The sequence below is a fragment of the Artibeus jamaicensis genome, unplaced genomic scaffold (assembly GCF_021234435.1).
Source record: "Artibeus jamaicensis isolate MK-2021 breed Jamaican fruit bat unplaced genomic scaffold, CSHL_Jam_final contig_469, whole genome shotgun sequence".
NCBI lineage: Eukaryota > Metazoa > Chordata > Mammalia > Chiroptera > Phyllostomidae > Artibeus > Artibeus jamaicensis.
The window spans coordinates 3216557-3229367 of NW_026521847.1; the positions used below are offsets into that span (position 1 = coordinate 3216557).

The 12811-nt window shown below is 39.3% G+C and overlaps 1 protein-coding gene across 7 annotated transcripts in view; it reads left to right on the top strand.

Annotated features, from left to right (window-relative positions):
- Positions 1–8094, top strand: part of IWS1 (interacts with SUPT6H, CTD assembly factor 1) — a 62590-nt gene extending 54496 nt beyond the window's left edge. For 5 of the 7 annotated variants that reach the window (XM_053667427.1, XM_053667424.1, XM_053667425.1 and 2 more), the window contains 4 exons: positions 150–261; positions 589–645; positions 1909–2020; positions 7722–8094. In XM_053667427.1, the coding sequence (XP_053523402.1) occupies positions 150–261; positions 589–645; positions 1909–2020; positions 7722–7853 (413 nt within the window). In that variant the 3' untranslated portion in view covers positions 7854–8094. Of the gene's footprint in view, positions 1–149; positions 262–588; positions 646–1908; positions 2021–2474; positions 2633–7721 lie in introns of all 7 variants that reach the window. The other 2 variants (XM_053667426.1, XM_053667428.1) reach the window with 1 other exon arrangement.
- Positions 8095–12811: the final 4717 nt, after the last annotated feature.

Below are 12811 nucleotides of genomic sequence, written 5' to 3' on the forward strand. Positions count from 1 at the left end.
ACAGGTATGGTCCTGAAAGAATGCCAGCTTTAATGAAAGAATATTCTAAAATGCCTAGATATGACATAACACTAGGGTATGGGTATTTCAAGAAATGGTAGGAGGAATAATAGTTTATGGGCTAAATAATTGATTTTTCCTTGTTACAGATGAATGGTCTCGGCCTATATTTGGTCTTACCTCAAACTACAAAGGAATGACAAGAGAAGAAAGGGAGCAAAGAGACCTAGAACAAATGCCTCAACGACGAAGAATGAGCAGGTATGAGGGGACCAAAGTATGAGTAAGTGGATTGAATGCTAATGTCTTTCTCAGTCCCATTTCCAAATTCTTAAAAGAAAAAAATATTGGTTCAGTTTGTATCAGTAAACTAGATACAGTTGTATCCAGGATGGCAAGGTCATTAGTTATACATATGGCAGTTACCATTCACCCATAGTGAAACCAGGTATGCAAAACTAGGAATTATTTTTTGGGGGAAGGGACTTAATTGTGGTTTGAGTTTGATATTTCATTTTGATCTTTTTTTTCTTACAAAGTTATAAGATTCTAACATTCCTAATATATCATTGATTACTTCTTCCCCAGCACTGGTGGTCAGACACCCCGAAGAGACCTGGAAAAGGTGCTGACAGGAGAGGAGAAGTAAGGGTTTTGTATTAGTTTTTTTCTTAGCCTATGTAGAGAATATGATCTCACCTTTAGCAGGAAGCTAAACAACAAAAACAAACAAGCAAGCAGAAAAAGAAAAAACAAAGACACTGAAATAGAGAACAAGGGGATAGTGACCAGAGGGGAGAAGGAAGGGAAGTTAAGGGGAAAAAGGGGGAGGGATTTGGAGGAACAAATAGGAAGGACACAGGGATGAGAACTAGGGGTGGAAATGGGAGGGAGGTGGGGAGCAAGGGGCAGGGGAGGCTGGGATGGGAAAAATAGACAAAAAACTGTACTTGAAAAATAACTAAATAAAATTAATTAAAAAAAGAAAAATAAAATGTTACAAGAACAACAACAAAAAGAAAAATAACAAATGAAATGATGTATATTCACACTGATGAAGGATGATTTTCAGTTTAACATTTATTGCATATCCACAAAGCATTGTATTAGAAGTTCTGGAGGATGTAAGGAAGATTGAGAAATAGTTTATTCAATAAAGATTTTAGCTACTTGCTATGTACTAGACTTCTGTGTTAAGCTCTGGACATACAAAACTGAATTAAAAATAGTCCATACTCTCACAAAGTCTTTAGGGGTATTATAGACAAAGGGAGATCTTAAGCCAGTGGTGGGATAAGTGTGTGGAAGGCCTGTGTGAGGAATGGCAAGTGGACTGGAGTGGTTGGGCAGTAGTGTGGTGCCTGAGATGGTGGAAGATAATGTTGGATATATAGATACGGACCACATTTTGAACAGCTTTAAATCAAGATGAAGAATTTTCACTTTCTGTGATTCCATAGGAGCGTTTGATTATGGATGTGTAGTCATCAGATTTGATTCTGAATGACTGGCATGGTGTAGGAAGGGTTGGAGGGGGGTAACTAAAGGCAGTGATATAGTTGAACTGAGACAATAATGGGGAAATAGAACGTTTTGAAGACTTTGCAGGGGCAAAATTGCCAGTAGTAGGTGACTTAGTCGGGTAGGAGTTGGCAAGATTTGAAGACACCAACCTAAGGAGCTGAGCTGATGGTGTTCACTAAAAAAGTAGAGAAGGAAGCTAGTCCTGGGAGGGAAGTTAAGGAATCCATGCAGCAATGTGAGTGGTGATGAGGCCAGCTGAGACAGACTGTGGGAGGGTGTGTTGGGTAAGCTTGAGAGTGCAGATGAGGTTTGCTACAGGTGTGTATCTGAAGAGGATGGGCCCAACTGTGATTGATTACATAAGCAGCATGCTCTTATTCTCAGGGCACTCAGGCCTGGGGATCCTGGATTCTGTGCCCGTGCGAGGGTGCCTATGCCTTCAAACAAGGACTATGTGGTCAGACCTAAATGGAATGTGGAAATGGAGTCATCCAGGGTAAGCAAGCAGGGGAACAGTAAGGTGGATCACAAATGCACATTACTGTCTTGTGTTGTACCTCCTGTTTAATAATCCTTAACTGCTCTTGCAGTTTAACTTATTTCAAGTGAATTTTTTTATCAAGCCAGATCATTCAGTGCTCATGAGCTTTACTTCAGACTTAAAGCAACATTATCAAGTCAAGAAGATTTTTTCTTATTTATTCCTTTATTTCCACTGAATCCTGGAGCCTGTGTTCTTACATAGTTATTTTTTTTAAGAACCATGAGAATCAGAACTCACCTGCTTATACAGTGTCCCCTTCCTTTCTCTACATCTGTTTTAGGTAGTTCTATTATGAAATATTTAGGGTAGACACTTCCTCTGTCATCCCTGCAAATACTACTCAGTGATCATCACTGCTTTTTATTAATCTTTTTTTTTTATTCTCTATTCCCACCACTGTTTCTAGCCTGGTATTCTTAAAAGGGGCCTTAACCGATTGGAAAAGCATAAGAGGCGATTTGCCGAACAGAAACGACTCAGCAGAGTGCACCATGCTGTCAAGTTCAGCATTGAAGGCAACAGGATGCCCCTATAGTTCTGGCTCTATCTCAGTATATCCAGGAGGTATCCCCAGGGAGGCATGCTCTGGGTGTGGGCTTGAATTTTCAGGAGCTAAAGGAAAGACAAGTGTGGGTATGCTTGCTTAACCAGACAAGGCGAGGTCTTTTAGTTTCTGAAATGACCCTAACAAGCCACGTAGTGACATTTAGGTCCTCCGGAGTATTTAGAAATTGGTATGAAGTTGTTTACTCCTTTATTGTTACCCTAAAGACCAACAGATAACTTCTTCTCTGATAAGTATTTTGGTCTTCTTGACTGGTACCCATTTTTATTAAAAAGGCTATGTTAGGGCCTAGAACCATAGTGGTCTATATTACAGGCATAGAAATTGGTTACTTGCTCCTTAGTGGGAGGGAGGTAGCTTGTTTTCCTGTTGTCAGTGGCTCAGTAACACACATTTGTGGACTCACTGAATGAAGCCTGACACTGAATATTTAGGAGATAACTTTGGTTAATACATAAATTCAGTATATGGTTGGAAATGAAAAAGACTTTGGAACATTTATAAAGCTAGTCTCACTGACCTTCTGTGCTCTGGAATTCATAGTACACTTTTGTTGCAGTATATCCTAGAGAGGGAGAATGCTGCATGCCTTTTGTGATTTCAAACCCCACTTTCATAGCTACTTCCCTGGATTATACTCGCCTTCCTATCAGTTCACTTTGCTCTGAAGCTACTAACAAAACAAAGTATGCTTTTGTATTTGTTGAGAACAAATAAAGGGTAGAAGAGTTCAAGTTCAGTGACTCAGACTTCTTCATCTGTACTTCCTTCCCTTTTTTTCTTTTATTCATACCTTGTCCCTTGATATCCCTTCTCTTCCCGCAAACACCCCTGTTCCTTTTTATCTTTACTTTTTTCACTGTCTCTTCCCTCTTTTTATCTCTCTCTTTCATATATTCTTTTCCCTAGCACACGTATTCGTGAGAGTTAAGAATTACAGTGTGGCAAAGAAATGTCATAAATAATCTATATGGCCAGTCTGCTTTGGAACCCTGCCTTTTGTCCTTAGGGTGTGCGCCTGTCTGCTATTGTTGATGGTTCTGGTCTTGCCTTTCCTGTGGGTGCTGGCGTGGTGGGAACAAGTGGCCTAACCTTCTGCTGGAGCAGATAGATGACCAGCATGAGGAGAGGGAACTTCTAGTAGATAGAGTTCCTTTCCTTTATCCTCAACACTCCCAGGATTGTAATGTGTGATATTTAACTAGGCCTGAGTCTGGCTTGTAGAGCTCTTTGAAAAAAAAAGTACAACATATTTTGGCTGGTGGTCCCATTTTACATATTCAGTATAAAGACATTACATGTCTTTAAGCTACCTGGCACTGTTTCCCTGGTCAGGAAGATATCTTGCTGAATGCACTTGATCTTGTCTTATCTTGGAAGCTAAGCAAGGTCAGATCTGGTTAGTACTTGGGTGGGAGGAAGATTCTTGCATATTCCTTCACTCAGGGCTTTCACATTGCACTGGCACTAGTGAGTATTAATAGAAAACATATTGTCTAAGAAGAAAATTGGAGCGAATAAATGGCTTTCAAATGAAAGTTTTCTTTTATACAGGTGTGGGAAAAAGTAAGTTTACAATTGTGTGGAAAATCATATAATAATTAATAAATAATATTAGATAAGCTCTGTTTATGTACTCACAACTGTAAACCTACTTTTGCACATCCCTGTATATCATTTTTATTTTTGAAATAATATAAGTAAACATAAAACACCAGAATAACTTCATTTCCACAGCCCTGCTCTTCCTCTAAGTCACCACTGTTAACAATTTGGTGTATTAAATATATCTCCAGTAATGCTTCAAACTTAGTTTTTTTTTATTATAATTGTAGAAAAATTTGAGGTAGTGAAGAGAAAAATCACCCACTGTTCAAAAGCACTTTGTTGTATTTTTTGCCTTTTTTTTGCTATTGCTACTTTAATTAAAGTAGCACCTTTAATTCATTAATTCACCTTATGGATTTATTATTTATAATGGCTGCATAATAGTGTATCAGTTTGTTTCTTTATTTCTAGTGTCTGGTTTTCTCTCCTAAATAAGGCAGTAACCTCCACTGTATTCAATGTTTGTATGTTAATTTATTCCATGGAGTTATTTATTTATTTATTTATTTATTTATTTTTAAGAATTTATTTATTTTTAGAGAGAGGGAAAGGGAGGGAGAAAGAGAGGGAGAAAAACATGAGTGTGTGGATGCCTCTCCTGCAACCCATACTGGGGACCTGACCTGTAACCCAGGTGTGTGCCCTGACTGGGAATCGAACCAGCAACCCTTTGGTTTGCAGGCCAGTGCTTAGTCCACTGAGTCACTCCAGCTAGGGCCATGGAGTGCTTTAAAATAACATTAAAATAACAAAAGCAATGCGTGTTTTAATATAAACTTTTAAATAGAGAAAGCACAAATAAAATTAATGTCAGTTGTTAATCCACCACATCTTGACATTAACATTTCAAGTTACTTCTTTTGGGTCCTTTTTATATATACATACGTAAACATTATTACTGGTTTTGGGTTTTTAGAACACTGAAACAAAATCCTGATTATACCTCATTCCTCGTTGGGTTTGTCTTTTACTTAGCAAGGTAAAAATTCTTTTTAGTAACCATTTTTTCAGTGACATAATACTGTGTTAGAATGCAATTGTACCATAATTTTTTTAAGTAAACCCATCTTGCTATCCTTTTAGGTTACTTTTGGTTTTTCACTGATAAAACAGTGATAAAACTGTTCACTGATAGTACTGCATTGTACTTTTACTGTCCTAATGGAGTGTTACAAGGTTGATGATTCGGAAGAGAGGTCATTGAATTTAGCATGTAGTACTATGTTCTGTGTGTTTTCAGGCTTGAGGTGACTAGGCATCTGGCAGCACAAGTCTTTAAGCTATAACTAGGAGTAGATCAGCACGACCTGACCTGGGTGTGTGTATTTTGGTTGCTGAATGGAAGGGTTCAGATTGTAGATCATGTCCTGGGAGTGAGCAAGGAGAAATGCAGGCTGAAGTATTGAGTTGCTGAAAGTTAGGTAGTTGGCGGAGATCTGAGCCGTGTGGACAGTCTACATGTACTGTAAATCAGGGCACATTGTCTGAAAGGAAGTCAGATATTTGGGATTCTTCAGGAAATCTGGGGTATTTCAACTCTGGCTCCCAAAGTCAGATGGCCTTTAAAGTCTCATGATCAAAGGTCCCCTCTCTCCATCTTTCCACCCCTCTTCCTCCAAGGAGGTTTTCAAAATAAGGATGGTAGCACAGCTCTTTCTCCTCTGGTAATGAATTTTTATGCTAACTCAGTATTAGTGTCAAATATTAAGAATATTAAAATTGATATAAAATAATATTTCAAATTGGGATATTCCTAGAAAATCTAGGATTGATGATCAACGTGACTCTTATTTAAGAATGTTCAAACTCTTGTAGGGTTTCTTGCTTATATCTGAGTGTGGAGTTGAGTCCAGAGGTGGGATAGACTGGGGAGGGTCCCAACATAAAGGAGCATCACTATACCAGCACAGCCCCTGGAGTGTGCCCCAGCCCCTGCCTTCTTTTAGCATTCTTTGCATTGAGTTTCACAGGTGACTTACTAGTAAGCATGTGGGGGAAAAGAATTAGGAAAATCCTTCTCTTTTTTAACCATTTCAGCATTTGTTTTTTAATTTTTTATCCTCACCTGAGGGACATGCTTATTGATTTTTCTAGAGAGGGAGAAGGGAGAAAGAGAAACATCAATTGGTTATGTCTTATACATACCCCATTCACGGACTTAACCCACAACCTAGGCATGTGTCCTGACTGGGAGTTCAACCCACGACCTTTGAGTTTATGGGATGGCGCTGCAAACCACTGAGCAACCACTGACCAGGGCCCAACATTCTTAAAGGTTGGAATTATTAGTAACACTAGAGTCAGCAGTAAGAATTCACCCTGACCTTTGACATAAATAGCAGACCTTTTCAGCATTTCTAAAAGGTGTATATTTTTTAGAGACCACATCTTTTTAAAACATACAATCTTTTCTTTTTAAAAAATATTTTATTTATTTATTTTTAGAAAGAGGGGAAGGGAAGGAGAAAGAGTGGGAAAGAAACATCAGTGTGTGGTTGCCTCTCCTCTGTCCCCTACTAGGGATCTGGCCTGCAACCCAGGCATGTGCCCTGACTGGGAATCGAACCAGCAACCCTGTGCTTCACAGGCCTGTGCTTAATCCACTGAGCTACGCCAGCCAGGGCTAAAACATACAGTCTTTTCAAAATGTAAAGGAAATAACCTGGCAACTAATCTTTTAAACATAAAGGGCAAGCAAGAAGAGATGTAAGAAGTAGGAAGCCCCTTGGATCAAGAGGCTTAATGTTCTTTTTGTGTCAGATATACTTATTTAACCTAAATCTAATTGATTGCAAAGTAGTAATAATAATAGTCACTGTGATAGTTACATTGAGCACTATGTGCCATCCTCTGTGCTTATGACAGTATTTTCTCATTTACTTCTCCCAGCAGTCCTGAAAGGAGTACAGACTTAGGGGTATGATTTGCCCAGGGTCACAAAACCTGCTGAGGCAGAACAGGGAGGGATTCACCTAAGTGGGAAACCAGAGCTCCAGCTCTTCATAGGTTTACTTCACTAATCTCTGACCTCATTCATCATACTAAAGGCTTTTTCTCGGATGACTTTCTTTGCTTTAGAAGGTCATCATTCCTTATACCAGCACTGTTTGAAAGTGTACTGTTAGGTGGTCAGTTCCACATTTGGTCTTTGAAAGGGAAAAGTGTGTAATTGACATGTAATCTGATGGACTTGGGGAAATCATAGTTTCACTTTTTTCTCTCATGTAGGAGATTTCCATGGACTAAGCAAAATTTACCAATAAGCCACAGATAACAACAAAATTATTCTTCACTGAGAGTTCATTATGTTTTCTAACATCGCTGTGTGCATGCTGTGTTGTTCCTAAGCTCACCAAAGCACATTCTTGTTATTTCAGAGCTAGGAGCTCTTCTAACTACTAACTTTCAAATTTAAAAAAGATGAAAGACAAAATTAGATGTATTTCATTAATTGCTCTTTAATTTTTAACCCATTTTTAGTTTCAGGGGACCTCCAAGAAGGGTATCAGTCGACTGGATAAACAGATGAGAAAGTTCACAGATATCAGGAAAAAAAGCAGATCTGCACATGCAGTGAAAATCAGCATCGAGGGCAATAAAATGCCTTTGTGACCTTGCCTGGGATATGTCTCCGTCTTTGCTCTAAGAAATGTTCAGTGGACTCTTTGGAGAAAGATGATATTTTAATTTTTTTTAGTGTATCTGTAAATGGTTCAGCTTGTATCAAATATTGTCATAGGATGTATGTTTCTCTCCATTGTATTTAAAACCATTTGTTGTGTTCTTTGTACAGAGAAATACTAGTCACACTTCTATAAACCTTACACAATAAAATTACAGTATGGTTTTGGGAGACTGTCTCTTCATTGTCTTAGAGGATTCCTTGTTAGTGAGGGTTGAAAATTGGTTCTTGGTGAATGAAAAAAAAAACTTAGATAATAGAGTTGTTTGTGATCTTTTAAAGTTTAGCCCTACTCTGCTGTAGTATCATAAGGAATTTGGTCTCTGTCCTGGGTTCCTGACTAAAAGGAATGTCCTTATGATTCTAATGAGGTGACCCCTGGTGTGTTCCTATATAGCTATAGCTTTAGGTTGGGGTCTGGTCACCAGAAAGACCTTAGAGGTCTGTTTTACAGGATTGGGACTTTGGGCAGGCCTGACCTGAGGGGTGCTAAAGATTGAATCTAGTCATTCAGTCATGTGGATAATGATTTAATCAGTTGTGACTAAATAGTGAGGCCCCAATTAAGAATTCTGGATAGCAAAACTTGGTGGAATTTTTTTGATTGGTGAACATACTAATGTGCTGAGATGGTAGAATGCCTTGATTTCACCAAAACGGGTGTGTAAGCTGTTTTTTCACAGAACTCACCCTATGTGTGTCTTCATTTAGCTGGACCTCCTAATTAGAATCCTTTATAATAAAACTGTAAATACAGTGCTTTCCTGATTTCTGTCATTTTAGTGAATTCTTGGACCTAAGGGGATTGTGGGAACACTTAGATTTATAACCAGTCAGCTAGAAGGAAGTGAACTCCACTTGCAGCTGGCATTTGGAATGGGGACAAACTTGTGGAGGATTGAACCTGTAAACCTGTGAAGCCTGATGCTAACTTCAAGTTGTTATTGTCAGAATTGAATTGTAATATCCTAGTTGGCATATTGCAACAAAATTTAATTTCTTGTTAGAGAATTTTTTATTATTTGATTTTAATTATAGGCTTACCTAGGAGAGGTTGCAGGTTCAGTGCCAGACCACTCCAGTAAAGGGAATATTGCAATAACGTGGTCACATGAGCTTTTTGGTTTCCCAATGCATATAAAATCTGTTACACTGTAGTCTGTTAGCTGTGCATTATGTATTAAAAACACTGCATAACTTAAGTGAAAAGTCCAATATTGCTAAAAATGCTAACCATCCCCTGAGCCTTTGTGCTGGTGGAGTGTCTTTGCCTTGTGTTGATGCTGACTGATAAGGGTGATAGTTGCTGAAGGTTATGTTGGCAGTGGCAATTTTTAAAAAATAAAACGACAACAGTGAAGTTTGCTGCATTGGTTGACTTCCTTTGATGAAGGATTTCTCAAAGATCACAATAAATAATGAAAAGGTTTGAAATATTGCGAGAATTACCAAAATGTGACAAGAGACTGAGCAAATGCTAGAAAAATGGCACTTACAGACTTGCACACTCAGTGTTGCCACAAACCTTTGTTTTGGGGGTGGGGAGTGATATCTAAAGTACAATAAAATGAAGTGCAATAACAAGATATGTCTGAAATTTAAATTTCAGTTGTCTCCTTTGGGGGTGTTATAATAAAAAAAATTGAGAAGTACTGTCTTAGAGGATATGTGGATATAATTTAGTGTCACTATACCAATTGCTTATTGCAGTCCGCAGTTAAGCTAGAAATTGTAGTTTACAGCTGTATTCCATTTGGGGGGTACTTTTAAAGTATTTTAATAGCCTGCAGATTTAATTAGAAAACTGATTAGTCCAAGTGACTAAGTGAAAGAATCAGTTATTTGTTTTAGTTACAGAAATTCCACTCTGATAGAAATTGGGGTAGGCTTCCAGTCAAGCTGGCATTGTAGGTAAACAGTACTCACATCCTCCTACAACCATGTGAGAATTGCAACTAAACTACAGAACAGCCATCATTCAAAATCACCTGAAATCTAGCTGAATACAAGTCCTATAGTTATACAGAAAAAAACACAAGACTGGTCAGAGGGGTGGAGATACTGAATGGGCTGGTCCTACATGCATACAGGGCATTTAAGGATTGGGAAGGATATCTCAACTGTAAAGGTCTCCCCTGAGGAGTAAGGGGTCCCAAACCCACATCAGAACTCCCAGCGCAGGGTTCCAGTGCCAGGAAAAGAAGTCCCCATAATTTCTGGCTATGAAAACCAGTGGGGATTGTGGGTGAGAGACATGGCTGCTGGAGTTCCAGGCGTTTGTCTTAAATGGCCCACACAGGGACTTAACTCAGATCCATTCACTCTGATCCCCAGTAGTAGGGCAGTAGCTGAAAAAGTGCCTTGGAGAACTGGAGAGAAACTGAATTTCTGGCCTAAGGGTGAAAGGGGGACACAGCATTTTCCCACATAGAAGTGCTGGCAAAGGCCATTGTTCTTTTGCTGAGCCTTTCCCTACAGAGCTGGCAGGCAGGCACCATATCTGAGTCTCCATCAACCTGGCTAATACCGTAGCTCCACCCTGGTGACTGACACACTGCCCCATTCAATTTTAGGCCCACCCAAGCCATTTCCAGTGTCTTTTCCATACAAATGGCCTTTCCTTCTTCATGATTCAGACTCCTAAAATCTCAAACAAGCATCATCTGGCCTCTGCATACCTCCTACCTCTTGCTAAGTGCCCCAGGCATGGTACTAGCAGCAGCTGGCCTTGGATCACAGCTTGGCCTCTTTGGCATCTCCAAGCCCAGCACAAGTAGTAGCCAGCTGAATGACTGTGTGCAGCTGGTGCCAAGTGTTCTTGGGCAGGGAACAGGCAGTAGCTGATCTTGCACCTCAAAGAAGAGCCCAGAGACAGTGCACCTGATAGACAGCTTTAGACCTCCATGGGAGACAAACTCAAGTGGCAGACTGGGCAAGTACCAAAGTCCTGGTCCATAGGATAGGCCACTACATAGCAGCTCCTCTGTAGTTGTAGCTGGTCCTTGACAAAAGGTCTCCGTGTGGGTCAATCCCTCCCAGTGATGTGCCAACAGCAGTCAAGTTTCAACTACAATGGGAAGGTACACATAGCCCACGTGGAATGACCTGGAGTGCCCAGCTTGGGTTATTGAGGATCCTATGCCGTCAAGCACTACAGAACACCTACTACATAAAACCAGTATATCAAGTCTGGGAGACATAGCAGCTCTACCTAATACAGAGAAACAAACATAGGGAAGCAGCCAAAATGAGGGGACAAAGAAGCAGGTCTCAAATGAAAAAAAGAAATCTCCAGAAAATTAAGTGAAACAGGGGCAAGCAAACTATCAGACACAGAGTTCAAAAACAATGGTTGTAAGGATGTTCAAGAAACAAGTGAGAACTTCAACAACATGGAAAAGAACATGGAACAGGTATAAAAGAACCAGTCAGAAATAAAGGATACACTAACTGAAATGAATAAATTACAGGGAATCAACAGTAGAGTAGATGAAACAGAATCAAATCAGTAGTTTGGAAGATAAGCAGAAAACAATTACAATAGAACAGTAAAAATAAGAATTTTAAAAAGGATAGTTTAAGAAGCCTCTGGGACAACTTCAAGTGTAACAATATTTGCAACATGGGAGTGCCACAATGAGAAAAGATAAAGTAACACATTGAAAACCTATTTGAAGAAATAATGACAGAAAACTGTCCAGAGAAGATGAACCCAAAGAGGCTCATACCAAGACACATTATAAGTAAAATGGCAAAGGTTACATAGGGTCCTAGAACATACACAAACCCACCCACCTGGGAATCAGCACCAGAAGGGCTCGATTTGCTTGTGGGTAGTGGGGGAAGTGACTAAAAGCCAGCCAAATTGTCCTCAGCAAATGGCATTGTTCCGTCTCAGAACCCTCTCCCACACACAGTACCACAACGCAATGACCTGGGTTGCTCTGCCCTGGCAAATACCTAAGGGTCCACCCCTTATAACATAAAAGGCTTGACAACCCCCAAATTATACAAGAACAGATGAAAGCTTCAAAAATAAAATTAAGTGATGCAGAGATAGCCAACCTATCAGATGCAGAGTTCAAAACACTGGTAATCAGGATTCTCACAGAAATGATTGAGTATGGTTGAAAAATAGGGGAAGAGGTAAAGGCTATGCAAAGTGAAATAAAGGAAAATGAACATGGAACCAACAGTAAAGGGAAGAAAACCAGAACTCAAATCAACAATTTGGAGCAGAAAGAAGAAATAAACATTCAACCAAAATAACAAGAATTCAAAAAATGAGGAGAGGCTTAGGAACCTCTGGGAGAACTTTAAACCTTACGACATCTAAATCATAGAGGTTCCAGAAGGAAAAGAAGAAGAGCAAAAAATGGAAAACTTTTTTGAAAAGGTAATGAAGGAGAACTTTCCTAATCTGACAAAGGAAATAAACTTCTAGGAAGTCCAGGAAGCTCAGAGAGTCCCAAACAAATTGGACCTAAGGGGAAACATACCAAGACACATCATAAGTACATTATCCAAGATTAAAGATAAGGAGAGAATCTTAAAAGCAGCAAGAGAAAAGGAGAGAGTTACTTAGAAAGGAGTTCCCATGATTACTCAAGAAACCTTGTAGGCAGGAAGGGGCTGGAAAGAAGTATTTGAATTCACAAAAGGCAAGGACCTATATCCAAGATTCCTTTATCCAGCAAAGCTATCATTTAGAATGGAAGGGCAGACAAAGTGCCTCCCGGATATGGTCAAGTTAAAGAAGTTCATCATCACCAAACCCTGATATGAAATGTTAAAGGGACGTATCTAAGAAAAAGAAGATGATCTAAAGTATGAACAGTAAAATGACAACAAAGTCACAACTATCAACAACTGAACCTAAAACAAAAAA